Source organism: Mauremys reevesii, linkage group 1, assembly GCF_016161935.1.
Source record: "Mauremys reevesii isolate NIE-2019 linkage group 1, ASM1616193v1, whole genome shotgun sequence".
Classification (NCBI taxonomy): domain Eukaryota; kingdom Metazoa; phylum Chordata; order Testudines; family Geoemydidae; genus Mauremys; species Mauremys reevesii.
The window spans coordinates 261,408,890-261,436,464 of record NC_052623.1 but is presented as its reverse complement, the minus strand read 5'-3'; the positions used below and the strand labels follow the sequence as shown (position 1 = coordinate 261,436,464).

Here is a 27,575-nt window from a genome sequence, read left to right as displayed (position 1 = left end):
AGTGGAAAATAATAATAATGTTACTTATGCCTGCATGAACTCTCACTGCAGTATTACCATGTTTTACAAAGAGGGAATACAGACAGAGAGAGGTTATCCCTGGTCATAGAGCAAATCTCTGTCAGAGCTGAGATTACATCTCAGCAGCTCTTGTTTCTTACTCAGCACACTAGTATACTCAGTACACTAGATCATGAAGCCTGTCATGACTCATGCATAGTCATGATTGCAGGCCTTTATTCAATATTCCTTTTAAACAATTAAATATAACCATAGAATCGTAGGAGTGGAAGGGACCTTGAGAGGTCATCAAGTCCAGTTCCCTGCGCTCATGGCAGGACTAAGTACTATCTAGTCCATCCCTGACTGGTGTTTGTCTAACCTGCTCTTAAAAATCTCCAATAATGAATTGCCTTGTCACCTTGTGGTGTCAGGTGGCTATTCCCAGAGAGATCTCAAAGGTTAATCAGGGCAATCCTACCTTGGCAGTCTCGCCCATAGTAGCCTTGACAGCACTTTGCAATCCAGACGACCATCGTACAATCCTGACGACAGCCCTCTAAGCTCCTCCCATAGAATTGGTATTTACACTTCTGTATCCCTCCCTAAACATTGCACAGGGGGATAAAAACACAGGTGATGGAATGTTATGTAGATTTATTTTTAACTCACTGTATTTTTTTTTTAACGTAGAGTTGATCAATTTGACAGCCCTGGAGATCGAAGTGATCTACCTACAGAAAAAGCAAAGCATGGGCAGTAGTGGGGCAAGCTTCCCCCAATGTGCTTCAACCCTGATGTGATGAGGCTAACTCTAAGGAAAGAGGTTAGTTCAGTCTTCCTGCCCATTTAATCTATGGTTTGTCTTCTGAGACAGCCAACAGGTAGCTATAAAGGGAGAGGACACATCAGAAGAGAGCTGGCACCACCTCATTCATTTCACATGAGCCATCAGATGGTGGTAACTTTTGGTCATTACTGGCTTAGACTGGATTTGAACCAGTCACCTAGAAGAGAAGGGCCCTATCGGCCAGAACCTCAGCTGATGTACACTGGCCCAGCTCCAATGAAACCAGCTGCCTTAGGGCAATTTACACAAACAGAGGATCTGGCCTGTAACGTTTAGACTAGGCTAAATATTCAAGCCAGTTTGCTGGAGCTCTCACTGAAGATTAGGTAGATAGAAGCAGAGAAATGTGAGACGAAAGAGTATGCCAGTCTCAACTCTTTCTTTTTAATCACTAAAATGTCTGGAGATGAATTTAGTGCTGGTAAATGTTTAGGGTTCCTACAGTAGCAGATGCCAGACAGAATGCTGACAATGCACTTTGACCCTGCCACTCTCCTCTAGCTCATAGGTCCACTCTGCTCACTATAACACAACCTGCCACATGTATAGAAGCATCAAGCGGTTTTTTGGTGTGCAGTATGTGCTAGGATGAGACAACCAAACTCTGGCACTTCTGACCTAGTTGGATTTGATCATAATTCTTAATGGGGAAAGGCTGATATGACAGCGCCTAATTCAGAACCCATTGAAGTCAATGGAAGCCCTCACTTTGCCTTCAGTAGTTTTGCATCTGATCTATAACCCACTACCGACTTCAGTAGGATTGGGATTTTATTGTTCCATTTAAACAAGTGATTTCATTGTTCACAGCTCTACTGTTCTTTGAAAGTGTGTGTTATTTTTAGTTTATTATTGTGCAGTGCACAGAAGCCTGACAATTAGACTGCCTTAAAAAGATACTATTACCTTCGGTTTAGTCGCTGTAGGGCATTTAGGATTATTGTAACAGCCAACACAATCCCCCTGTTGTAGAAAGGGAAAAACATATTTAAAAATAAGAACAACAAACAGCTGTTTGAAAGCGCTAGAATAGTGTCTACTTTTATATAGGCAGTTAAAATTAATGACCAGAGAAAAATACCTTTAAAAATATCCAATTTCATTACTCCTAATATAGATTATAGGAGCTTTTCAAAAGAGATAACAGAGGGGAAACAGTAAAGGAAAACGACAACAAAATAGGTACATTAATTTAATGAAATGAAAGAGATATGAAATTTCACAGTAGAATAGTTCTGAAAGTGCAAATTTGCTAATAAGCTAAATAGGTAAGAGGGGGAGATGTATTTATCTATTTGTACATAGGCCTACGTTGGCAAAAGTGACAATGGATTTCGGGTGTCTCCGATTTGGATGTCCAAACTGAGATGCTTTAAGAGACCTGATTTCAGAAAGTGCTGGGGACCCACCCTACACAATCCCCTTTAAGGTGACTCAAGTTGAGGACTCAAAACCATTAGTGGCTTTTTGGCCATATTGTATTTCTCTTTCTCTTTAGAAACTGATATGGCCCTCATTAACATAGTAAATGAGCACCTTGTGCGTATGAGAGTATCTAGATATAGATATTTATACAAAGAGCACAAGCATCCACAGACATACCAGTTAGGATAAAAATAAGCACTAACAATCCTCCTGCTTATAGTGCTCACCATCTAGGGTCAGGAAAAAAATCCCCTGTGTTATGATAATACACATGTAGATGTATTATAATAGGCTTTTACATGTTCCTGTGAAGGCATACAGCATTAGCCAGTGTAAGATTAGATGGATGATTGCTTTAACCCTACATGTAACTCCGAAAGTAATAACATCATCCTCTTATAGGTGGTAACTTTATTTGACCCTCTCAACATGCATTATTCAAAAGGGTCCAAAGAGAATTAATTTCTGCACTCTGTTCATAGTCATATTTGTCCATAAAGGGTTTGTCTAGACTAGGAGAAGTGGCTGAAATTAGGTCAGGGTTAGCTAATATGTTTCAGCTAATTCCAACCTAACCTTGCCCTTTTCCTGATTGTAGTTGCAGGTGGAACTTAGTGTATCTTTTAAGCACCATACTTCACCTTTTACTTTATTTTAGTTAGTCAAGGTCCACCCGAGGTTTCCCACCAGACAAACCCAAAGTAGCACTCTAAACAGAGTTTCAGCCCTGGAGCCAAATCCTGACTGCATTGGAATCAGTGGAAGGTTAGCCATTGACTTCAGTGGGGCCAGGGTTTGGCCTACAGTTCACATCTCCCCAAGGGTCACAAAACTGAACTGAAGGACTGACTGACCGTGAAATCTGCAGTGATAAAATTGTCACATCGCCCGCCAAGGGTGGGGTCCATTAACATGCAGTCAATCCCGTAAGCGATGCCACCATCAAACTCCAGGTGCCGCTGCACTATCCTGCACCTCCTGTCATTCAGAAAGAGGTCACCCTGAGAGAGAGGCAAGAAGATAATTGCATAAAATAAGGAGCCTGCTTCACTGGATGCTTGGTTCAGTCCATGTGAAGTTCCTGTTCAGGAATTAGTAAGAATATAACTCTTCCTTTGAAGTCAGTTCTCTCTCTTACAGAGTGAAAATTGGTTATAATTTCCAGATAGGATAACAGCATTTCCCACTGGGCTTATGAATGCAAACCCCTGTCTCTAAGGGTGGGGTCCCAGTTTGCCATACCCCCTAGTTAGGCGCCGGAGGGAATGGTGGGCACATGCCATCACCCATGAATCCCCTCCCCCCCAGGAGTATGCAGAGTGCTCCCTCATGGTGTCTCTTATTCAGTGTATATACAAATAAGGCCAAATGTTCAGAAACAGCTACCTGCAAAGTCAGTGCACCTGAGTTCAAACAGGTGATCTCTCACACACACAAACCAGGCAGTTTGCACAACAGATTTTGTGCAGGTTTGTATCTAGGCAATAACAACTTGCAGGTCCTTAGTTCTAAAATGTAGCCCATACTGTACATCGTACACGTATGGCTCTTCTCCCAGAGTCAACTTCACTTTGTGGGAGCTCATTTTATATTTTGATGTGTTACATGCTAAGGCCCACATCCTCAAGGGTATTTAGGGACCTAACTCCCATTGAACTCAGCTACATTTGAGGATCTGGGCCTGAGGCATGGTGGTATTTCTCTTTTGAGGTATGTGCCAGCCAGTTATTTAGAGAGACTATTGCCTTATGATAAAGAAAATTATTCTTCAGTAAGCCACCTTACCTGTAAGGCAAAATCACAAACCTGTGGATCTGTTTCCTAAGCCACTGCTCCTGCACTGGGAAACGCTAATGGAGACCACTGTGCATATGTGAAGCACCATTAATTCCAGTGTCGCTAATTCCTTAAGGGGGCTCTGCATAGGCATGGAGGGGTTTGCACTAGTGGTTCCCAATGTAGTATCAAGGCCTAAGTTATTAAATAGTACATTCCATTAGGATTCCCAATGTGCTGGTATGTTAAACACTTACAATAGAGTTGTTGTTATCCCCACATTTTACACTGAGATCAGAACCTTGAAGGGTCTTCAGAGAACTGGAGCTGGGGAGCTCACAGGCTAAAATCTGTGAAAGAAACACACAGAGTGGGAAGATTTGGTGTTGAAGAACAGAGTTTTAGCAATGTCTCTTCTAAACAAATCAGGAAATGTTTAAAGCACCTTAGCATCTCTGACGACATGGAATCTCAGATATTGCACCAGTTTGTCCTTGTTAGATTTTTTAAACAGGAAATCCTGCTGTTCCTTAGGCAGAGCTCTGAGAGCTTCATCGGTCGGCCAGAACAAGGTGACTGGTTTATGAAGAGGATCGTTGATTACGCTCATCAAACCAGCATTCTGCAACATAGAAAAAATGACTGATTTTTTGTTCTTCCTGTAAAATTACACTGTAAAGGATAAACTGTGAGAAACCATGTACTGTAGGTAGGAGTGAATTGGCCCAGCAACAAGGATGCTGAATGCATCATAGCCTTCCTAGTAAATGGCCTGTATTTTTGCCTTCCTGGGCACATAGCTAAGATTTAAAAAACTGGGTGTTTAAATTTAGGTTTTGAAGTCTATTCTAAAGCTGATTTTCAAAAGTTCTGAGCACCCAGCAACTCTTATTAAGGAACAGGCCACTTATTTAGATGCTTATCTCCGAGCTTAGGAGCCATTTTTACAAATCTGGGCCAAAAAGTTTGAGCACACAGGTGGATTAAAGAGCAGGGAGGGGCTGGATCTTATGGACCCATGAGTGCTCAGACCTGCCATTCTCCCGTGTGGACGGTCAGAGAACTGATTGCAGGGGCTCCTCCATAGCTTGTGGGGAGAGAGCCTGTGCCCCATTTCATACTGTACACAGCCCCATCACTCAGGCTGTGTGCCAATTTCACAAACCTGTGCCAAATGGTCATTGCCTCCTGGATTCTCTTACCTCTAGCAAGTTGCTGAACATGATGTATCCTTGTTTGGCTGCAACCATTTTAAGGCTTTCCTAGAAAGATACGAGGATGAAATGTGCTTACTTGTCTTGTCTGGGAAATAAATTGGATATAGATTTAGTAATAAGGTATTTGGCATGTTTGATCTTGTAGTTCACTTCTCACTGTGAAATCAAAGCCATCTTAAAGGTCTTATTTTAGATGCTCCCTTTAAAAAGCAGAACATCTTTAATATACATTTAATGTATGAATGATCCTAATGAATTTTAAATATATAACAATGTAAAACTATGCCAATGATTCAGTGTAGGGGCTTTATAATGCCAATGCTTTTGTTGTAACTACTGTGACAAATGGTAATTGGCAAGAAACATTCCAGATTAGACTGGCAGAATGCTACAGGAATGAGGTACGTACCCACTCAATGCCCGATTCCTTCTTAGGGAAATCCTGCATGTGTTGTGGAAGCAGGATTTTATCTATGATGTGTATCACACCATTTGTGCTGACAGTATCGCTGAATATAATCTTAGCCTTGGTATTCAGATACACTGAATTCTGAAAAGGTAAACAAAAAAGTGTTTTCTGTGGAAATGTGCAGCAGGGAAATGTTGAAATGAAAACTCTTTACTGTGAGAGGCCAACTCACTGCTTGCAATACACTTGCAACAAATAGGGCACCAGTTTAAGTAATTTAAGGCTTGATCCTGCAACCCTCAGCCACACAAGTAGTCCTACAAGTAGATTACTTACACAAGCAAGGACTTCAAGACTGTGCCCTTAGCGGTGCAAATGGAGAGGGTGGCATTTGTGAAAACAATAAGCAATACACAATTTTTATTTTAAATACTATTTATTATTTTTAGGAGGAAAAGGAACATTCTAATTTTAAAAACAACAAATGAAAATGGTCAGTTTATTATTCTAACAATTTTACCTTGGCTATCTTGTTACCTGTGAGAAAGTGACCTGGATGGGGTCCCCCTGGAGTGAGGTGACATTTGTAATTGTTGTCAGGTCATTATAGAGAAGTCCGGCACAGCCCACCATATGGTACCTAAGGATCTGGGGCATCACTCCGTTGACAATCCAGTCTTTAATCTAGGGCAGGAATTGGAGGAGTTCAAAGGCAAAGACAGAACATACAAATCTAAAAGCTCTCAGCTGACTCACCCAAAGTCCATTGCCTTTTTCTTACTTACTTTTGGTTCACTATTAAATGCTTCTTTATTGGGTGCAAACACAGTGAAAGGACCAGAACCTGCAATATCTTTGAGAGCAAGGGCCTGGCAAGTTTAAAAAAAACAAAGCAAAAATCATTCATTAATGCACATAGTTTCATACACTGGGCAGAATTAGACCGGATCCTATACAGGGAACCAGGCCCCATACCGTAGGCAGGGCCTCTAGATTGACCTTTGTGGCTGCCCACAGCCCTGTTCCTTGCTGCCATCTGCCTCACATTGAATTCCCTTCTCCCATCCCACCATAAGTAATGTAAGACTGAGGGAAACACTCTGTTGCAATGGGGAAGATCCCCTCCCAACTCCTTCAGTCTTACAGGATTTAAAGAGTTCTCTCTGCAAGATTTGCCTCACCATACTCTCCCCCAGCTTCCTCTGCTGCTATTAAGGGCACAGAGCTCTCCTGCTCTCTCTCATGTACTGCCTTCCTTTATAACAATGGACAAGTAGTGCTTGAAAGTAAGAGAGAAAGCTGTGCTCAGCAGCGATTAATATGGAAGCAAAAAAGGTTACAAGCTTTGCAGGGAGAGTGGTTAAATCCTTTCATCTTGACGGAACGCAAAGTGTTTCCATATTCTCTCTCTCTCTCTCTCTCTCTCACACACACACACACGCTTATGTATAATCTTATGGTTAGAAACCTATGGCCCATTTCTGTAGATGTTGCACAAACATATAGCAGGAGAGAATCCCAGTACAGAAACACTTACAATCTAAAGGATGGAGGGGAAACAAAGACACAGAACAGAGCTGGGATTAGAACTCAGGTCTTCTGGTCTAGTGCCCTGTCCATTGTTCCACACTGCCTCACTACACATGTCTACACAAAGGAATCACCGTCCTCTGAAATGTAGTCAGAACTGCAGGAGGCACAAAGCAGCTGTTTAGAAGCACCCAGCAACATCCTGCAACATTTTAGAGAGGTGGTGAAAAATACTATGGAAAATGCAATGAGAACTAGATCAAAAGAATGTAATTGCCCACATCAGAATTTGGAAAAAAATGCCATGGGATCTCTGTCTATGGATGGGAAGGGCTTCAGTTTTGGGTCTGATCGGAAGGACACCAGTGCAGAGTCCCTCTAGTCTCAAAGCCATACTGGGGAGTTGGAGCAGTATAGACTCAGAGGGAAAAATGCCACTTACTGAATAACTAGCACCACTACATGCGACACTCTAGGTTTTCTGTGAAGGTCTCCAATATAAGTAATAATTGACCAACTCCAGTCCGGATTACTTTGTGAGATCAGGGCCAGAGATGCTGTGGCACAAAAAACATTCAAGAATTTTCTTACCTTGAGATGGAAATAAAAATCAGTAGTATTGGAATCCTTAAGAAGCTCCTGCAACCAAGAATAACAGCACTTTTAGACTGAATTGTGTGAATGTAGAATTATGTCTGAAGAATATTAATGAGTGTGGCCCTCAGGGAAGGAACATGCCTGGTGTTAGAAAGGGAACTTTTTGGTCTAGATGATACAGTAATCGCCTGCATTGGTACAGCTTGTCAGCTGACCTCTCACTGTAGCTCTTGTCTGGCTTGTTGTATGTGTTATCTTGCCAGTCTATCAGAAAGCAGTTGTGAGAATTGAAGAATAGCAGCATTCATGTTCCTTGCAATGCCAGGTAGATGTCAGGTCACTCCGTTTCCTCATATTATAGTTCTAGTCTTATTATAGAGACCCGGAGAGACAAAACCAGGCTTCAGCTGTCAATATTGAAGATTTCAGCTTGTCACAGAGCAGGCATTTTGCTGCTGCTGCACAAAGTACATGCTATATTGAAAGTTATATACAGAAACCAAACTTTACAAAAGTGACTAGTGATTCTGAGGACCTCACCGGAGACACTTCAGAGGGTCCTGATTTTCAGAAGGCAGGTCAGAACACTTTCTGAAAAACTGGGTCTCAGATTGGGCCCTCAAACGCACTAGTCTTTTTTGAAAATCTTGTCCCGAGGTAACACTTACGGGACTAGGGGGATAAATTTCTATATGACATTGAAGCAACCACACGAAGAATTCTGCATGTGGTTCTGGGCTTTATGCAACAGAACTTTGTTAAACTGGGGAAAACCCTAAAGGCAAGCAAAACTGCAAAAAGGTTTAGGAAGTATGCAATATGAAGGAGAGGTTAAGAGAAATGAGCACATACAACCTAGAGAACTGATAACTAAGAGGAGACATAGCCATTCCTCCATGTCTTTGGAGAAGTAATAAAAAGTAAGGGAGGGAATTATTCAGATGACATCTTCAGGACAATCCTCGTTTAAAGGGTAATAATCAGGTCCTGGGCTAGGGCTGAAGAGTTAATAGGCTATAAACTCTGAGATCTTTCTGGCTATCAGAGGAAACCTTTTCCTCCCTTTCAGTTCTGGCCCTTCTATTGTCTGTGCAAGAAGGGAAGGAGCTAGCTGTGCACTCTCCAGGGTGCAGGTTCTGCCATTCTGCTTGGCCTTCATATGAACTGTATGAAGGAGCAGACGGCTCCTTGCACTTCTTTGCCCTTCCACTGTTCATCCATGAAGGGCCAAGCAGAATCTGGCCCTTTCAAATCACCAAGCACCTGAAGCTCCTGGTCACTTCAGTTGCAGAAGTGGGTGCTCAGCACCTCTGAAAACGAAGCCATCCTATGTATCTCAGATTGGACACCCAAAGCCCGAGTACCCAAAATTAGTGGGCACTTTGGAAAATTTAGTCCTATATGATTTATACTGAAATTCATTGGCAAAAGAGAGGATAGAACTCACAAGTTCCTCAGCCCTCGTCCCATGCCTATGCCACTGTTTCTTAACAAGCCACCTGATGTGCAGCAGCTGTTGCTCTGTAAAAGGTGCCATGTCTCCCTTAGATAAATAGATAAATTTACTTCAGCATTTGCAGTATTCTCTATAACTACTGCAGGACATACCTAGGAAACACTTGGGTAGCTGTACCTATTTATCTATGCAAAACTGGCATGGTTTTAAGAGTGGCCACTGTTTTACAGAACTCTGAAAAATATTCAATACAGTGAACACACACAAATGTTTTACCTGGTAGATGTTGCCTCGGCATTTAAATCCATCCCCAACGTAATCAGGTTTGCAGGTGCAGGTCCTCTCTGTCAGCTCGGTGTCATTACAGATTGCAGATTCACTGCAGCCACCATTATTCTTGTAAGATTAGCAACATCAAACAAAATCAAATTAGTTGGTGTATTTGTGTTTACAAAATATTTTCAGTTCATTTGCTCAAACCTCCAACAGAGAAATATTCTCTTTCTTATGAATAGTAAAGAAGCATTCACGATTAATGTAAAGATAGTTATTGACACTTAAAGCAAAGCACATTGCCAATTTCTTTAACACCCACTCGCTAGCTCCTCAGTTCAGTGTGATGTAACTGGCTATTGTATACTGCTACCCAAAAGATTTCCATGCAGGCCTCATCATGGACTCCTGGGCTATGATGCTGAGCTGCACTTCTTAGGAGGTACATCCTGAGAGGGGAAGGAGCCAAAAGTGGCTCTGGGATTCTGGGTTGCAGAGGTTGCTCTAGTTTACTCCTTATGTGTCTGGTAGCCAGGAATAGCTGGAACACAGAACTGCCACACTTGTCTTTCCCCCAACTCATTGCTGTCTCCCCTCTTCCCCACCTCCATCTGGGAGGGAGGAGGCATAGGTCTCTTAATTTGGCTTTCCATGTCCTGGGAGCTCCCTTTGTTAGGGGAATTCCCCAGAGGTGCCCTGTTACACCCACCGAGCCAGCCCAGAACTGGTGCCAATGTGATAATCAGACTGCAAACTGGTTTACTTGTGGACAAGGGGAAATGTCTCTTCATGACAAACCAGGGAATGCTGCTAAATGAGAAATGTAGCTCATTTTTGTTTCACATGCTCATTTCTAAAACTCAGATGCCAGTCACATGGGCGCGCACTTCCACTTCGTTTGACCTCCCATTTTGAGTGGTATTGAGGGGGGGGTCCTTCTTGAACTACCACCAGGGGTCTGGTTGGGATGGGCTCTAGCACAGTTCTCACCCTGTGCAGCGAGGTTTGGATTTGTGTGCTGTTTATTTGGGTAGATCTAGCTGGACTGTTGGACAGGGAATTGAGTTTATTCAGAGCAATCTGTGTAGCTTTGCCATGGAGCACTTGGCTATATTACAGCCAGATTAGCATGTGCACAACATTGACAAAAGCCAACCTTCTGTAAAAACATTCTTTTAATAGCATTGTAGCCAGTGAAGTGGAAGAGAAGCTGTCAGAATGAAGCTCACACAAAAACATACGCAGCAGCTCATAAATCTGAACAACATCCCCTCCCCCTGACTTTTAATTTACATTTCTTAACTATTCCATCTGGGCAGCCTTTGAAAAAGAATCCAGTGCCAGACTGTTGCCAGGTCAAGGGATGATGACTACTTGTCACGATCCTCTGGAGACAAAAGATCAGTGTGTACAGGTCAGTGAAATGCGTCAGCCATCCTTAGCCTGGGGTCACAGGGAGGCAGCTTTTGAACGTGGAGGGCTTTTCATCTGAGACCAATGAGCAAGTGCTTGTACACATCAAAGGGCTCAATCCTACACTCCATATTTGGGCTCAAAGTGAATGGGAGTTTTGCCTGTGTCAGAAGTATGGGATTGGGCCCGTTGAGTAAAATTCAACCTTGTGCAGAGGGCCAGCACCAAGGCTAGGAGTCATATGGGAGCCAACTGGTACCTAGAGTGTGTGCCAACTCTCTGCACATAACGAGTAATTCCAAAGACAGGGGGTTTGGTTCTCCAATCCATCTGAGCACAGGGTTGCAGTTCCCTGATTCCACATACACAGGGAGAGCCCTAAATTACCTGAGGAAACGTACACCGGTGGAGGATCAAGCATAGCAGAGCTCTGCTCCACCATGCCCTCCTCATCTCCCTGCCCTTCCACCCCGCTCCCAGAACACTCTCAACATGCCCTCTTCTCCCTCTTACACCGAGGGGTGCACCAGAGTTAACACCAGTGAAGAGTTCCACTACAGGGCCGGCTCCAGGCACCAGCTTAGCAAGCAGGTGCTTGGGGTGGCCACTCTGGAGCGGGGCGGCACGTTCAGGTATTTGGCGGCAATTCGGCGGAGGGTCCCTCACTCTTGCTCGGAGCAAAGGACTGCTTGGGGCGGCAAAACCCCTGGAACCGGCCCTGCCACTGCATAGGGGGAATTCTTCACCTGCCATCTCGCTACTTTAAGGCCACATTGTGCCATTTTCAGGCCAGTTAGCAGACTGGAGAATCTGGCCCATTGTACATTATCCTGGCAGCAGATGAGCTGACAGGAATGGAGCTGTGAGATTTGATTTGTCATCTTGGAATGATCAGTGAGACAGGCATCAGAGAAGAATTTTCGCATGTTATCATTGGAACCTGGTTATTTTATTTGGTCTTTCTTAGACACTGCATTCACTTCTTCTAAAACCTTAGAAGTTTTTAGGTACTTCAGAAATGAGTAATTTATAGAACGGATTTGTAAATTTTAACTAATTTCAGCAACACTGAAAAATCTGTACAGAAATAATGAAAATTACTCCTTGCATTTAACCACAAAAAATACAGTATCTCTCCCAGGATTTGATTTAAGGTTATTTTTTTTTAAATCTTGTGCTCAGCCTAAAAACTAGACTGTTCCATATTTGGGCCCCAATTCAGCAAAACATCTAAGCATATGCTTAAAGTTTAGCACATGCTTAAGTGCTGTCAACTATACTTTAAGCAGATGCTTACATGATTCCTGAATCAGGTCCAGATGGGCTACTCTACACATTTCTAAGCTAGTCTTTCATGCGTACAAAACCAAAAGCATATTGGTGTTATATAAAAAAAAGTAATGATGAGAATATACTTTCCCGTAAAATGATACTCACCGATAAACACAGATTGATATATGTGCATGTTTTACCATCTCCTGAATATCCTTTCAAGCAATTACACACGGCCTACCAGGAGAAGAAAGGATTCATTTTAACACAGAAACATATGGAATTTGGTTGTAGTACCTTCTGATTTTATTTACTTTTTATTGACTATACTGATCTGCATGGTAAAATGAGGAGAGAACAGAACTCAAAATCCCATTTTATCTTAATATCCATTTTGTAAGTTTCCATTTCTCACACTACAAGCATATTATCTCTTTAGGGCAGATCCTCAGCTGATGCAAGGTGTCATAGCTCCATTATCCTTTCTCCCTTTTCCTCTGCAACCGAGGGCATCAGAAATGGCCTCTCTTTATCTCACTCCTGACAGTGTAGCCCATTTAAGATATCAACTGAAAACACAACTCCCCCTCCTTTTAGCTGTATTATTTAAATCATTAAAGAAGTTGACCATGTTTTCAGAATAAAGAACCAGGACACTTTTGTGGGGACATTTTTGGAGTGTTGAAATACTCCCACAAAAGCACTTTAACAAATGTGTCCTTGTGTCACTACTGCCAGCATCTTACTCAGCAGTGTCCTGTGCATGTTTCAGTGTAGTTACACCAGGGTTATGCTTTTTGATACCCGCAATTATCACACAGCTGGAAGGTTACCATGGCTAAAGAAAATTACTTATTCTCTCTTTAAAGGTCAGACTTCATGCATGACAAGGTGAGGGAGGTAATATCTTTTATTGGACCAGGGATTGTTGGTGAAAGTAGGTTGACCAGATGTCCCAATTTTATAGGGACAGTTCCGATTTTGGGGTCTTTTTCTTATATAGGCTCCTATTACCCCCCACCCCTGTCCTGATTTTTCACACTTGCTGTCTGGTCATCCTAGGTGAAAGAGACAAGCTTTTGATCTACACAGAGCTCTGCTTCAAGTCTTCTTCCAGACCCGAGGAAGAGCTCTGGATAGCTCGAAAGCTTGTCTCTTTCACCAACAGGAGTTGGTCGAAGAAAAGATGGCCAGGCCAGATCTGAGTGGTGCTGCAGCCCCATGTGCCTACTTGGTCCCTCCCCTCCACCTTTGCAGTCGTTCTGCTGCTGCTGGGCACTGGGCACCCTCATCCCCCGGGGAGAAGAGGAGCAGGGGTCACCGGGAACTCCCAGGAGGGTAGGAGGGTTGGATCCAGGCTTTTGGTGCTTCCTGGGGAAGTGGAGATGCACAAGGGGGTGGGGGTCTGGTCTGGAGCTCCCAGAACTGTCTGGCACTTGGTGGCGATGGTGCTCTCCAGCCTGGCTGGCTCTCTGGGGAAGCGCTTGGGGTTAGGTGCGGGGTGGGAACACCACAGGGCTAGGTGCAGGGGGAGAGCTTGGAGTTGGGGGGCAGGGCAATGTGTCTGGGGTTGGGGGGAAGAGGGTGGGTCTGAGTGTGGGGCAGCAGGTGAGGTCTGTGTGCTGAGCTGGGTGCAGTGGGGAGAGCTCAGAGCTGGGGTAGGGGCAAGGTGAGGGGAAAGCGCAGGGCTGGGAGTGGGTGGCAGGAGGACAGTGTGTGTAGTGCTGGGTGCAGTGGGGAGAGCATGGATCTATGTGCAGAGGCAGGGGAGGGAGAGCTCTGGGCTCCCTCCTTAGGGAAATTCTGGTTGCACCCCTGGCAGAGGCAAAGGGGAAGTAATCTGTGCCAGCGAAAGGGCTGATGCAGATTGCTCCAAGAGGGGAGTTAATGGGGAGCAGGAACCAGATTGTTATTCCCAGTCACTGTCTTTTTCTTGCCCTGCTCCTGGGGAAGCACAGCTATGCAGGCTGGATTGTAGAACTACCGTCCAGCCCATAGTGATTACAGTAAAGTATGCAAGTAGAAGGGTAGTAATAAGTACTTCAGTCAGAGCTAATCTTCTAGTCATGTGAAAGCAGTGGTAATTACCCGTGTAAAACTTACTGCACATTGACTGCAGAGTTAATACATCCCTTGTTGTATCTGCTTATGCATGAATCTGTTATACACTGGGAGCAGAGCTGGCTGAAAAGTGGGGATTTTTCTGCAGAAAATATTGACGGAAATAAAGAGAATTTCATTTTCAACCTGCCCTCCCCCCCAAAAAGTTTTCAGCTGAAAACTGAAAAAATGAAAAAAATAGGGCCAAAAAGCAAACAAACAAAAAATGGTTTTGGCCGACTTTTTTGGGGGTTTTGGTCAACATTTTTCAGGTTTTTGATTTCTAAGGAAAATTGAAAAATATTGAGGAAAGCAAACACTTCCCACACATGTAGTTTAGTTGAAAACCCAATTTTCTGTCCAAAAAGAAGAAAAGTACCAAGAAAAAAAAGCCCAGTTGGAAAATTTTCAGCCAGCCCTAGCTCGGAGTGACCACACTAGGCCTTTTTAACTGTGATGACACATGACTTACCTGGTTGGGTCCAGTCTGAGTGCATTCCGCATTTCTATCACATCCACCGTTGTTCTCTAAGCAAGGGTTGATTTCTTTATAAGACAAAAACAATTGGAGCAAACTCAGTGATTTACAAATTCTCACTTCATTGATTAGCTAAAGTAACATGTACTAGGAATGCCGGCTTGTGACAATGCAGAGGTGCCAACTCTGTGGGTGCTCCAGGGCTGGAGCACCCACAGGAAAAAAATGGTGAGTACTGAGCACGCATTGGCAGGCTCCCTATCAACCCCTCTCCTTCCCCCCCAGTGCCTTCTGCCCGCTGGCGGGCCCCGCCGATCAGTGCCTCCCGCTCCGTCCCAGCACCTACCACCTGCCATGATCAACTGTTTCATGGCATGCAGGAGGCACTGGGGAGGATGTGGGGAGGAGCGAGGGCACAGTGCGCTTGGGGAAAGGGGGTGGAACTGGGTGTGGAATAGGCAGGGCAGGAAGAGGTGGGGTGGGGGTGGGAAGAAGCAGGGTGGGGGTGGGTCATTGGGGGAAGGGGTGGAGTGGGGGTGGGGCCTGGGGGGAGCTGGGGGGAGCACCCTCTCACAGATTAGAAACTCAGCACGTATGGACAAATGTGATTCATTTAGACTGATTCTTATTGCTACCTAATGCCCTCCTTGTAAGTATCTTTCATCTTTCTCAGCAAGATCTGTAAACATGCAGACAGTATTGCTCTTAGAATGGTTCACAGTGAAGTTTAATACAGTAAGGGCTTGTCTACACTTAAAAAGCTGGAGTGCTTCAGTGTAGACACTCCCTATGGCGACGGGAGGGTTCTCCCATCAGCGTAGGAAGGACTCCAGCTCCCCGATAGATGGTAGCTATGTGGACAGGAAAATTCTCCCATTGGCAGAGCCCTGTCTACAGGAGATGTTAGGTCGGTTTAACTGCATCACTTAAGAGTGTGGATTTTTCACACCCCTGAGCAATGTAGTTATAGAGACCTAATTTCCTAGTGTAGACCAGGCCCAAGTCTTTTACCCTTTCCTTGGATAGATATAGGGCCTAAGGCCTGATCCAAAGTGTCCACTGAAATCGGTGGGAGTCTTTGACTTCAGTGGGCTTTGCATCAGCCCTTTCAAGCAGTGACCTGAATGTTAGGACTGTTAGGTCTAAGGGGCAATTCACTATTATGATTTCAGAGGAGTCATTTTGTTTTGGAGATACTTGAATTTTGCATTTTCTTTGAAAGTGTCTTATAGTTTGCCCCAAGGTAAGGGAGTGTGTGTGTGTGTGTGTGTGTGTGTGTGTGTGTGTGTGTGTGTGTGTGTGTGTGTGTAGAGAAATATATCTTTGGGGATCCATCACATGCACAGTGGACACCATACAGCATTAATATACACAGTACAGACATTGTGGAGACATCACTGTACCAATTCCCTGTCTTATGACAAGTGCCCTGATCTAGCGATCACTCACCAAGGCAGACTATTCCATCTCCAGTGTATCCAGTTGTACAAACACATACTCTGTTTCCTGGAGTAGTTTTCCTACACTCTGCTTTGACAGAACAGCCACCATTGCTGGTCTCACATGCGTCAATAACTGTATAATGGGAAACAAAAAATAAAATCAATGTGCTTAATTTTTTTATTGGCAGATTAATTGATCTCTGTCATGTCTCCAAAGGTAAAGGAATTTAGTGATAGTTCCTAGACAAACTCTGATTTAAGAGTCCTCCGAAGTAATTAGAATCTTACATGTATTTCTTATAAACTGCAATAGGAAAAGGGGAGAGTGCATTTCTAATGTGGAAAAATAATAAGTCAGCTGTGATTGGTTCTCCAGAAGTTCCCATCCTCCAATGCTGCCTAGTCTAACTACGAATAATAAAGAGAGGGCCCTCCTCATGTTTCATGGGATTACAGGGATCCTTCCAACTTTTCCTTAGTTTGGAAAAGTTTACATCTCCTGTGATAGGATGTAAACCCTGCACTGGCACTGAAAAGGAAAGGGAGCCTGAGAGTGCTAGTCATATCATTTGGATGTGTTAAAGGACTTTGACCCTGAGAGTTGTTAGACTCTTAAAAGGTGTCTTGTCTGGATCTTGAGGACATTCCTGTGGCTAGAATAGGCTGAAGAATGCAAAAGGGAAACTGAGGCACAGCTGCTGGACTCTCACATCTGGCAACTCTGCTACACCTCCCCATTCAGAATCAAACATCCCTCTATTGAAGGAGGTCAGGGTGATCCTGGCAATCTTAAACAGTCCTTGGATTACCCATTGGTGAGTGTGTTGCTTCTACAGTGCATAAATTTCCTTGTCACTACCAGCCTAATGAGTCAGAGGCTGGGCATAGGAATCAGCCCCCCTGCCCCCGGCTCTTGTTTGGTAGAAATTAGCCCATTCTACTTGGCCAATGGGCTTTTCTGCTAAAAACACTTCCACAGTATTCTATTAATGTTCAAAAACACTGTACTCACACCAGTGTAAGATGTAGTGTTTTCAACCACTGAAACAGAATATAGTGTTTTCGACATGGACAGCCCTACCAGATCACCCAGCCTGACTGTGGCAGAAAGTCCCTACCAGGAGAGAGATGAAGGCCAAGATAGCATAATACATCTCAATACAACTCAATACATCTAGGTTCTGCAGAACTTTGGCTATTCAGATAGAAATTCTTGCCATTTTCTCAGTTCTCCCAGATTTTGAGCTGTGCTGGGTGGTGCAAAGGTGGGTAGGGAACCTGTGCAAATAGGTGCTTGAATTTACACTCTGCTACTCATGGCGTCAATGAGCTGTTCCAGTAACTAGAATAACCAGACCATAGTGGACTGGCAAGTTGACCCATAACTCCTTTTTCTCAGGAAAGCCCTTACACCAGAGGCCAACAGTAAGTGGAATAGAGCCTTAGGCTGGTTCTATGCCACCCTAGATGCTCCCTACATATGGGGAATTTCCCAGTAACAGATTAAACTGGCTTTCTGGCTGATTTGTGCTGCTAGGGTGTTGCAAAGCAGGGGTTAGAATTTGGCGTCAGGACAGTGCTATCCAGCGTGGTTAGACAAATACTCTATTGTTCCAAAGGGCATTATTTTAATCAGATAAGGATTAGGGAATTAATTACGCACACTGCAGAAGGAAACAGTCTGTTTCATAAATCTGGATTTTCCACGCTTTCCAAAGAACACCTGGGATTAACTGCAATTGCCCCTTTCTTAGGCTATCCATAGAGCAGTTTTAGTTAATCGCCACAAATTTACATCAATTCAGAAAATGGACAAAACCACAGGACTAGCCAGAAGTGCTACTGTACCTCCAATCAGCCTATGTTCACTAAACTGGGTCAGAAAAAAAGAACAGACATAAGCCAGGTTTCGCTACTCCAGAACTAACAGCTCCAGTTGTGCACAGTATGTTCCCTCTTCCCCATTCTTTCCCCTTACCACAATATACTGTATCTAAGGGATTTCTAGTCCTTTGTTTTTCTGAATCTGCACCTGTTGCAGTCCATTCATTTTGAACAAACTGGCAGCAAGTCCTCTTTTCACTTCCTGTGTGGAAACGTGTATCTCTCAACAGCTCGTCTGTTTCACAGTGAACACCAAGTACTTCAAGCACATTCTTTGAATAGGTATAAAACAAAGCCCACTTGCCTGTACAGTGTGTTCCATTCCCTGTAAAGCCAGCTGCACACTTGCAATATGCAGTGCCACCAGGCTTGAGGAGGCAGCTAGAACGGAGAAAGGAGGAAGGTGGTATATTAGAAATCATCATGTGCTCTGTATTGTCATTTCTGCTCTACTGTAGCTTTATTATGATTATTTTTTGTAATACCATGGCACCTTGGACCCCATTGTGCTAGGCGTTGTACATACGCAGAACAAGAAAAGGGCTTTGCCCCAAGGAGCTTGCAATCTAAATATTAGACAAGAGACAACAGATGGATACAGGGGAGGACAAAGAAACAGTGAGACAATACTGGCCAGCATGATAGGCAGTAGTCTCAGCAAACCAGTGGTCTAACCATTGTTTTTGGTAGGCAGCACAAAAAAGAAGAGATTTAAGGAGGGTTTTGAAGGAAGATAAAGAGTGAATTTTGCAGATATTTATGGGGAGCGTCTCCTGAGTGTGAGGGGCAGCCTGGAAGAAAGCACAAAGGTTGTTCACAGGTGGGTGATGGAGGCTTGCACAATTGGCCAATTGAAGTGGGGAGTCAACAATGCAATTGAGTGCAGTTGTATGACAGGGTTACTTGTTATGGTAGAAAGAGGGCTCAATAGCTCTGGGGCTCACTTCTGGTTTATATTTTATGTTCCTAAGGGTATGTCTACACTGCAATAAAACACCTGCAGCTGGCCCATGTCAGCTGACTTGGGCTTGTGAGACTTGGGCTATGGGGCTGTCAAACTGTGGTGTAGATGTTCCAGCTCAGCCTGGAGCATGAGCCCTGGGACCCTACGATGCGGGAGTGGCCCAGAGTTTGGAATGTCTACATTTGAATGTCTACACCACAATTTTACAGCCCTGCAGCCCGAGACCCATGAGCCCAAGTCAGCTGACACAGGCCAGCTGTGAGTGTTTAATTGCAGTGCAGACAGACCCTATTGCTCATGCTTCAGGGGTTCAGCTAGACACCTGCAGGGGGTCAGAAGGGGATTCCCCCCTGCAGTGTATTCTGGGAGGGTTTTTTGACTCCTTTCTCTGAAGCATCAGGGGGCCATGGCTGGAGATGGGACCTTGGACAGGGAGGGCTTAGGGTTGCCAGGTGTCAGGTTTTTGAACAGAAAGTGTGGTCAAAAGGGGACCTGTGCAGTGTTCAGTCAGTGCTGCTGACTGGACACCAAAAGTCCAGTTACCGCAGTGACCGGCCTCCACTGCCAGAAGGGTGGGAAGAGCAGCTTCTGCTGGAGGAGCTCAGCTGATGGACTGGAGAGAAGCTTAGGAACTGGTCCCCAGCTTCGGTGGAGAGGACGCAGGTACCGCTTTTTCAGCCAGGTGGCCCAGGCCCCAACTCTCTCTGGCTCCTCACTCCAGGGACGACCCCCACCCTGCCATGCCCCAATTGCCTCTGGCCCCTTGCTCTGGGGATTGACCCCCCCCTCTGCCCTGCTGTGCCCCAATTGGGCAAGCAGGCAGGCTCCACGTCAGTTCATCCCAGCCCATCTCTGCAGATGGCAGGTGAGTCCTAGGGGAGAGAGGAGCGAGCGATGGGTGTGACCGCTTGTAGTGTCCAGTTTTTAAAAAACTGGAAAGTTGGCAACCCTATGCGGGCCAGTTCTGTGAGATGGATGGAGCATTGTTTTTCTCAGGTGCTTGGCTGGCTGGTTCTTACTGACATGCTCAGTGTCTAATTGATCACCATATGTGTGGTCGGGAAGGAATTTCCCCCCCAGGTCAGATTGACTGTCCTTAGGTTTTCTTTTGCCTTCCTCTGCAGCATGTGGGTGCTGGTCACTTGCCAGGATTATCTGGGTACATCTCACTTAATCATTTTCCTGCCATTGTGGGGGCTCAGGCACTGGTGCACCTTGGTCTCTGCTGTTCTCTTTGGTTTGATTTCAGTTGTTGGGTTTCGTGTCTGGGTGGTGTTGGTGGCCTGTGATGTACAGGAGGTCAGAGGGGATGATCTGGTTGTCCCTGCTAGCCTTAAACTCTATGATTCTGTCTTGAAAGCAAATGAGAGATAGGTAGAGTAGGGATAGACTGTGAAGGGCCTTGATAGTGAATACATTGTTCGATGCAACACAGAAGGGGAAGCCTGGGGAGGAATTCAACAAATGGGATGACATGGTCAAAGTGACGGGCTAGCAAAATGATCTTTGCAGCAATATTCTGAATGGAGTGAGGCAACATGTTTAACTTGAGCTGATGGCTAGACAGCCACGAGGAAATGGCAGAGAGACAGGCTGAAATTTTAGTTTGGACAGGAGACAGAACTGGAGTAAACAGAAAGACCTGTGAGTCATCAGCACAGAGATGGTAGTTGAATTTGTGTTTATGAATGAGATTACCCAAAGATAAGTGTAGTGGGAGAAGGAAAGGGGAGCAAGGATACGGCCCTGTGGAACCACCACAGAAAGCTGGAGGGGTAATGAGAAGGATCCTCTGAAGGACACACTAAAGGAACAATTAGAGAGGTAGGAGGAGAACTAGGAAAGAACAGTCACGGAAACCAATGGAAGACAAGCTTTCAAGAAGAAGAGCATGGTTGATGGTGGTAAAGGCAGCTGAGAAAAGTCAAGGAGGATGAGGACGGAATACTTGTTTTGAGCTTTGGCTAAGGCCTGGTCTACACTAAGAAGGGGGGTCGAACTAGGGTACGCAAATTCAGCTACGTGAATAGCATAGCTGAATTCGAAGTACCCTAGTTCGACCTACTCACCCGTCCAGACGCAGCGGGGTCGAACTCCGCAGCTCCCCCGTCGACTCCGCCACTGCTGTTTGCAGTGGTGGAGTACCGGAGTTGACTGCAGCGCTTCCGGAGTTCGAACTATTGCGTCTAGATCAGACGCGATAGTTCGAACTCCGAGAAGTCGAACTCACCCGGAAGGTAAGTGTAAACCTACCCTAAGACATGGTCATTAGAGACTTTGGTGAGAATGGTTGAAGTGAAATGCAAAGGGTGGAAGCTGGATTGGAGAGGGTCTAGGATGAATTGGAGGACAAGAACGCCAGACAGCAATTGTAAACAGCATGTTCAATGAGCTTAGAGATGACAAAGAGATGGGTGATGAGGCAGTAGTTGGAGAGGCACGTGGGGGCTGTGGGCATGGTATTGAATTAAGCTGGAAAGTAAAGTTGTTTATCAAGAAAGATGGCACTACTGAGGGAGGAGAGAATAAATTGGTAGAGGAAGAAGTCAGCTCAGTCACAGGATTTCCAGCAGAGATGCTCTGCAATATGAGAACAGAAGCTGAGGAAGTGGATGTTGGGGATGATCCAGGACTAGCTGCTGACAGGGCGGACCTTGCAATGGGAGAGAGGCAAAGAAGTCAAGGGTGAGGAATGGAGAGAATCAACAGCCCTGTCAATGGCAGAAAGGAAAGAGAGGGCAGGGAGGAGATGGCTGATAGCAGATGAGAAATCATCAGTCCTGATGGACTGGAAGTCATAGAATGGCTGAGGGATGGGGGCGGGGGGCTCATAGGAAGGAGTTGGGTGGACAGTAGATGACAGCAACATGGAGGAAGAGAGGAGAGAAGAGTTGGGTGCAGTGCTATTCAAAGGAGGAGAAATGCCAGGTGCCCCTGAGGAGTGAACCCTAACAGGCAATGATCAAGTGATCTCTCCTGCCATCCATCCCCCTCCTCTGACTGACAGAGGACACCATTCACCATACCCATCCTCCTGGCTAATAGCCATTTATGCTTTAGCCACCATGAATTTTTTATTCAGTTTTTTTTTGTTATAGTCCTAGTAGTCTTCACCTCCTCTCAGGTAAGGAGTTCACAAGTTGACTGTGCGCTGTGTGAAGAAGAACTTCCTTTATTTGTTTTAACCTGCTGCCTATTAATTAATTTTTTTTGGTGACCCTAGTTCTTGTATTATATAAATAAATAAAATAAATATTTTTTTTCTCCACACTTTCTCATTTTCACTATATTTATATACTCCCCCCTACCTCCTCTTTTTCCTCCTTTTTCTTCTAGCAAGAGTCCTAGCCTCTTTAATCTTTCCTCCTCTAAACCCCCCTTCTCTAAACTCTTTCATTTTTTTTTTCTTCTTTTCTCTCTTTTTAGTAGAGCTTTTTTTTGAGGAGAGGAGAGAGAGAGACTGTCACAGATACACAGTATGTATATGTAATATAATATATATAATAATATATATATCTCTCTTATATCTTCTCTCTTTTTTTAATGATTCCTAATCCTTTTTTTTTTTTTTTTTTGCTTGCGACTGCCTCATCTTCAGAAAGAGTGGGAAGGGGAAGGAAGAAGGGGTTAGTAGGGGCAAGAATGGGAGAGGGGAAGCCCAACACCCCCACCACTGTCTGATCCAGGGCAGGAAGTATGAGTGAAGGGGAGGCCTTCATAAGAAGAAGGCAGCTGCAGAGGCAGTGTCAGAGCCCTGGACCCCTTCATCTGACAGAGACAGAAACTGCAGGGAGCGAGATATACAGAAGTTGTGATTGGCTGTGATGTTTTTTGGAGAGATGGAGTGGAGCATTCCAGAGACAGCAAGAGAAGAGGAGGAAGGGGCATGGGTGGGAGGTTAGGAATGATGACTACCAATGGACAGAGCTGGTGGCAAAGATTGGTATGGGAATGGAGAGGGTGGAGATGGAGGAAGCACCAGGGCTGGAGCAAACGTCACCAGAAATGAGGAGGAGGAGGCCGAGGAGGGTCTGGATGTGGGATCTGGATCTGAAGAGGAGAGAGATCAAGGTGGAAAGGGGAAGAGGGGTAGGTAGAGCTGGTGGGAACTGCAGAGGAATGATGGTAAGAAGGATGGGGAAATGGAATCATTGAGTGGGGGAGGGAGAGGGAAGGAGAAGGAGGGCAGACATGATGATGCACAGTATCTTTGACTGTAATGCTCGCAAAAAGCAAATGGACATGCAACCTTGAAAAAGGACCTAGTTATAGTAATGCTATGAATTAAACTGCAAAATGCCAAGACTTTAAAGGAACTTCATCCTAACCTCTAATTTTAGGCATCTAGAATTTCTGCTGTGCGCACACACACTTATTATCTATATGCATATCTAGCAGTTGCATGTCTGTATACTCGATTTTTGTGCATAAGTGCCCTTGTTTGGGACACTAGAAATGCAGAGGCCCCAAATTGGATAACCAACATTTCAATGCCTCTAATTAAAGTCTACTTTTGAAAATTTAGTCCTGTACGTGTAAGATAAAACTGTAATGAACTAGCATGTATAAGCAGGGTTTGAATGAGCTCTCCCCTGACATCTAGTGATGCACTGTGGGAAAAGATGTCAGGAGCAGACTGTAGTTGCATAGACACATCTGCTCTGCCTAGGTGTTCAGCAGATGGATCTGCTTTGCCAAACAGATCAGTTTTGGCTGGTTTGGGATTACAATTCACTTTCATATTGAATGCAGGGTGGGAAACTGTTGCAAAGGGCACTACCCAATGTATTGTGGGATGGGTGTTTGTTTATGGTTCTGTGCTTTTGAATTATGGTTGTGGTGTTTTCCTAGATTAATGCTAGGTTCCCTCTCCCTTTTAATAAAAGTTTTCTTTTGGTATACACAGACTCAGTACTTGTGATTGGGGAAATATGGGCTCTTAGAGGTGCGCAGGGATTTTCCCAGATTACTGGTTCTGTTTTGGATTGTTAAGAGGTGCCCCTATATATTGAACGCGGCTCTTGTTGCAGCCAACTCCACCTGGCAGAAGGCTTACACAAGGGTAGACGGAATTCTGCTCTTGTAATCACAAGCCGGACCATCACTCTGGTTTTGTGCTCCTCTAACATGCATGGAAATTCAGTACATCAATTCAAATTAAACACATGGAGGCACAGACACCATCTTCCTCCTTTCTCTGGGGGTGCTCACTCCCTGCTCTACCCCAGGCCCTGCCTCCATGCCACCCCTTCCCCCACGGCCCCACTCCACTCCACCTCTTCCTGCCCTTGCCTCGTCTCTTCCCACCCCTGCCCCTTCCTGCCCTGTTCTGCCACCTCCCGCTTCCACTCCTTCTCCTCCCCCCAGCGCCTCTTGCACATCGCTGCACAGCTGATCGCTGGTGGGGGGTAGGCACAGGAAGGGAGGCGGAGGAGCTGATTGGCGGGGCCACCGGTGGACGGGAGGCACTGAGCGGGAGGAGCTGATCAGTGGGGCTGCCTGTGGGTGCTGAGCATCCACTAATTTTTTTAACGTGGGTGCTCCTGGAGCACCCATGGAGTCGGCACCTATGCATGGAGGAAGGGTAGACTACTATAGTCAAACTCTGCTGTCCAGATCTTAATATAACTTTTCCCTAAAGTCTTATTAAACAGTAGAGCTATAAAAAGCAGATGGGATAAATATTTAAATGGAGCTGTCAGCAAAGAAGCTTGTAGGTGTTTGGGGCTCTCTGTTCCTGTTTTCCTGATCGTCTTATAATACACAGTCAGCACATAAGAGGCGAACTTCCAAAATATCTTCTTTGCTCTCTGAAAGTCTAAGATAAATTAGCCAGCATCTCCCTGGGTGTCTAGTGGCAGGCTGGATTCCTTACAGTAAAGCCCAGATTTCTAAAGGAATTTAGGTATTGCTCCACTCACCATTGCAAGGCTTAAGTGATATAGGCTGTGTCGACACTACTCAGCTTTTAGCGACACGGCTGTGCCGCTACCGCCGTGCCGCTAAAAGGCGCGCAGTGTAGCTGCTGTTTGTCGGCAGAAGAGAGCTCTCCTGCTGACAGCAAATGTCCACTGCTAATGAGCGGCGTTAGCGTTATTGGCAGGAGAGTGCTCCTGCCGACAAAGTGCTGTTCACACCAGTGCCTGTCATTGGCAAAGCTTTTGTCTTTTGAGGGGGTGTTCTTTTTTAAACACCTCTGCACGACAGACCCCTTGTTGTTCACTTGCCAGTGTGGACAAAGCCTTAGACAGCTAAGTTCCATTTTCAAAAGTGGCTTAGGCACTCAGGAGCCCAAGCCCCATTGACTTTCATAAGATTTAGGCTCCCAATGGCTAGATTCACAGAAAGACTTAGGTGCCCAACTGCCACTTTAGGTGCCTAAATCCCAGAATCAGACCCTGCTGGGGTTCATAAAACCCTCGCTCAGCTGCCACCTAACTCTGTAGGAACCGAAACTTGTTCAGTACCAACATTAAAGTAAAAGTTCCCTAGGTACCTGTGTCTCTGCAGCCCTATGCTGGGTTTTTGGACACCTAAGCCCCTGTGTTCTTCATGAACCTTCAAGACAGGTGCTCCTCTGCCTAACTCGCCTGCGGGACCCAATCCTATAGGCACGTTTAGAGGCTGCATACCAGATCAGGCCATGCAGGCAAGCGCACAGAAAACAGTGGGAGGTGTGAGGAAGAGGCAGTGATCTTTTGTAACTTTTAGCCCAGTGGTTAGGGTACTCAGCTGGGATGTAGGAGACCCCTGGTTCAAGTCCCCCTTGGGGGGGGAGAAGGGATTTGAACAGGGATCTGACACTGCTCAGCTGAGTCCCCTGGTCACTGTGCTATAGATTATTCTGAGGCAGGGCTGTCCATAATAATGGGAGTCATTGGGTCAGAGAGAGTGTGGGAATGAATCTGTAGCCTGGTGGTCTGCTGGGAATCCCAGGATCCAGTCTCCCAGCTCCAATGACTTTTTAAATGACTTAATCCACAGTGGAACAGCCTCAACAGGAAAGACTGTGGTAGCGCTACCTCAAAATGTCCCTTAGCCCCGTGCTTAGGGCACTCACCTGTTCAGATATCTTCTCCTTAGCAACAGTGGGGGGAAGGGGTGGATTGTTCACATTCCAGGTGAGTACCCTAACCGCTGGGCTAAAAGTTATGAGGGAGGTGAGCCTCCAGCGAAGGTACCTAACGCCAAGAGAGGGTTTGCAGCTGAGGACCTCAAGCAGAGGGAGGTGTATCTCTCCAGCCTGGATTTAGGCACTGAGCGGGGCAGGGCTTAGCACACACCCTGGGGCATCTCCCATTGGCTAGCGTAGGCAGGCAGCCATCTAGATGGTGAATTTTGTGAATCCCATTGTTAGACAGCTGTCTCTCCATATATAGGACTATATAGGGCAGGGCCCCAGAGAGGACCGGGGGCCGGGGGGTCGGGCGCGGGCCCCTTCGCCCGGTCAGATCCGCGCCAGCCCCCAAGACCCGCGCGCAGGGCCGCCGCGGGGCGGTCTTGCACGCCGGGGGTCCCCGCCGAGATGGGGCCCCGCCGCCGGCGCGGCGGCGTGCTGCGCGGCGGCGGGGCCCGCCCCCCCCGCTCTCCCGCCCGCGCCTCCCAGCCGCCCCAGGCGCCCCCGCCTCCCCCCCCCCGCCCGCCCCCGGCCCGCGCCCCCCCCCCCGCCCGCCCCCCGCCGCGCGGCGCGCGCCCGCCCCCCCGCCCGCCCCGCCGCCCGCGCCCCGCCGCCCGCCGCGCGCGCGCCCCGCCGGCCCCGCCCGCCCCGCCCCCCGCCCGCCCGCCCGCCCGGCGGGCCACCAGGCGGGGCCTGAGCTGCCTCGAGCTCGGCTCGCGCGCCGGCGGGGCTGGCGGGCGGCTGCCCTGCCCCCCCGCGGCGCGCGCTCCCCCCCCCCTCCCGCTCTGGCGCGGCGGCGGGGCGGCGCTCAGGCCCCCGCTCTCCAGCCCTCCTCTCCAGACGGCGCGGGCGCTCAGGGGGCGAGCGAGCGGGCAGCTCGCTCTGCGCCGCCGAGGCTCAGGAGGGGGGCGAGGCGGGGCCTCCCTCTCTCTGGGGGGGGGCCCCTGCCCCCCCCTGATATAGGGTTTAAAAGAGAACTAGATAAATTCATGGAGGTTAGGTCCATTAATGGCTATTAGCCAGGATGGGTAAGGAATGGTGTCCGTAGCCTCTGTTTATCAGAGGGTGGAGATGGATGGCAGGAGAGAGATCACTTTATCATTACCTGTTAGGTTCACTCCCTCTGGGGCACCTGGCATCGGCCACTGTCGGCAGACAGGATACTGGGCTGGATGGACCTTTGGTCTGACCCTGTATGGCCATTCTTATGTTCGTATGTCCACATTCATTGGATAGGGAGCCAAGCACCGAACTCAGGCTTGGTGAATCCCAGTGATTTTCTAGGTGCTTAAAAGTTAGGTGTGGTGACACTCAGTGCTAAGTTCACTTTCGAATCTAGCCCCCAAGTGCCTACCTCACGTCTGAAAACAGG

At 46.3% G+C, this 27,575-nt stretch overlaps 1 protein-coding gene and 1 long non-coding RNA gene across 3 annotated transcripts in view; one reads left to right on the top strand and one right to left on the bottom strand.

Moving 5' to 3' along the window:
- Positions 1–27,575, bottom strand: part of STAB2 (stabilin 2) — a 142,075-nt gene that overhangs the window by 22,195 nt on the left and 92,305 nt on the right. The window contains exons 41-55 of the mRNA XM_039484192.1: positions 18,427–18,503; positions 16,246–16,371; positions 14,791–14,864; positions 12,384–12,455; positions 9,537–9,656; positions 7,799–7,846; positions 6,463–6,546; positions 6,215–6,361; positions 5,678–5,818; positions 5,254–5,313; positions 4,497–4,673; positions 4,309–4,401; positions 3,130–3,276; positions 1,757–1,813; positions 482–605 (exon numbers count right to left, since the gene is read on the bottom strand). Coding sequence (XP_039340126.1) covers positions 482–605; positions 1,757–1,813; positions 3,130–3,276; positions 4,309–4,401; positions 4,497–4,673; positions 5,254–5,313; positions 5,678–5,818; positions 6,215–6,361; positions 6,463–6,546; positions 7,799–7,846; positions 9,537–9,656; positions 12,384–12,455; positions 14,791–14,864; positions 16,246–16,371; positions 18,427–18,503 — 1,547 coding nt within the window. The remainder of the gene's footprint in view (positions 1–481; positions 606–1,756; positions 1,814–3,129; positions 3,277–4,308; positions 4,402–4,496; positions 4,674–5,253; positions 5,314–5,677; positions 5,819–6,214; positions 6,362–6,462; positions 6,547–7,798; positions 7,847–9,536; positions 9,657–12,383; positions 12,456–14,790; positions 14,865–16,245; positions 16,372–18,426; positions 18,504–27,575) is intronic.
- Positions 1–27,575, top strand: part of LOC120370088 — an 82,216-nt gene that overhangs the window by 4,140 nt on the left and 50,501 nt on the right. For both annotated transcript variants that reach the window (XR_005583615.1, XR_005583612.1), the window contains exon 2: positions 694–826. This is a non-coding gene — a long non-coding RNA (uncharacterized LOC120370088). The remainder of the gene's footprint in view (positions 1–693; positions 827–27,575) is intronic.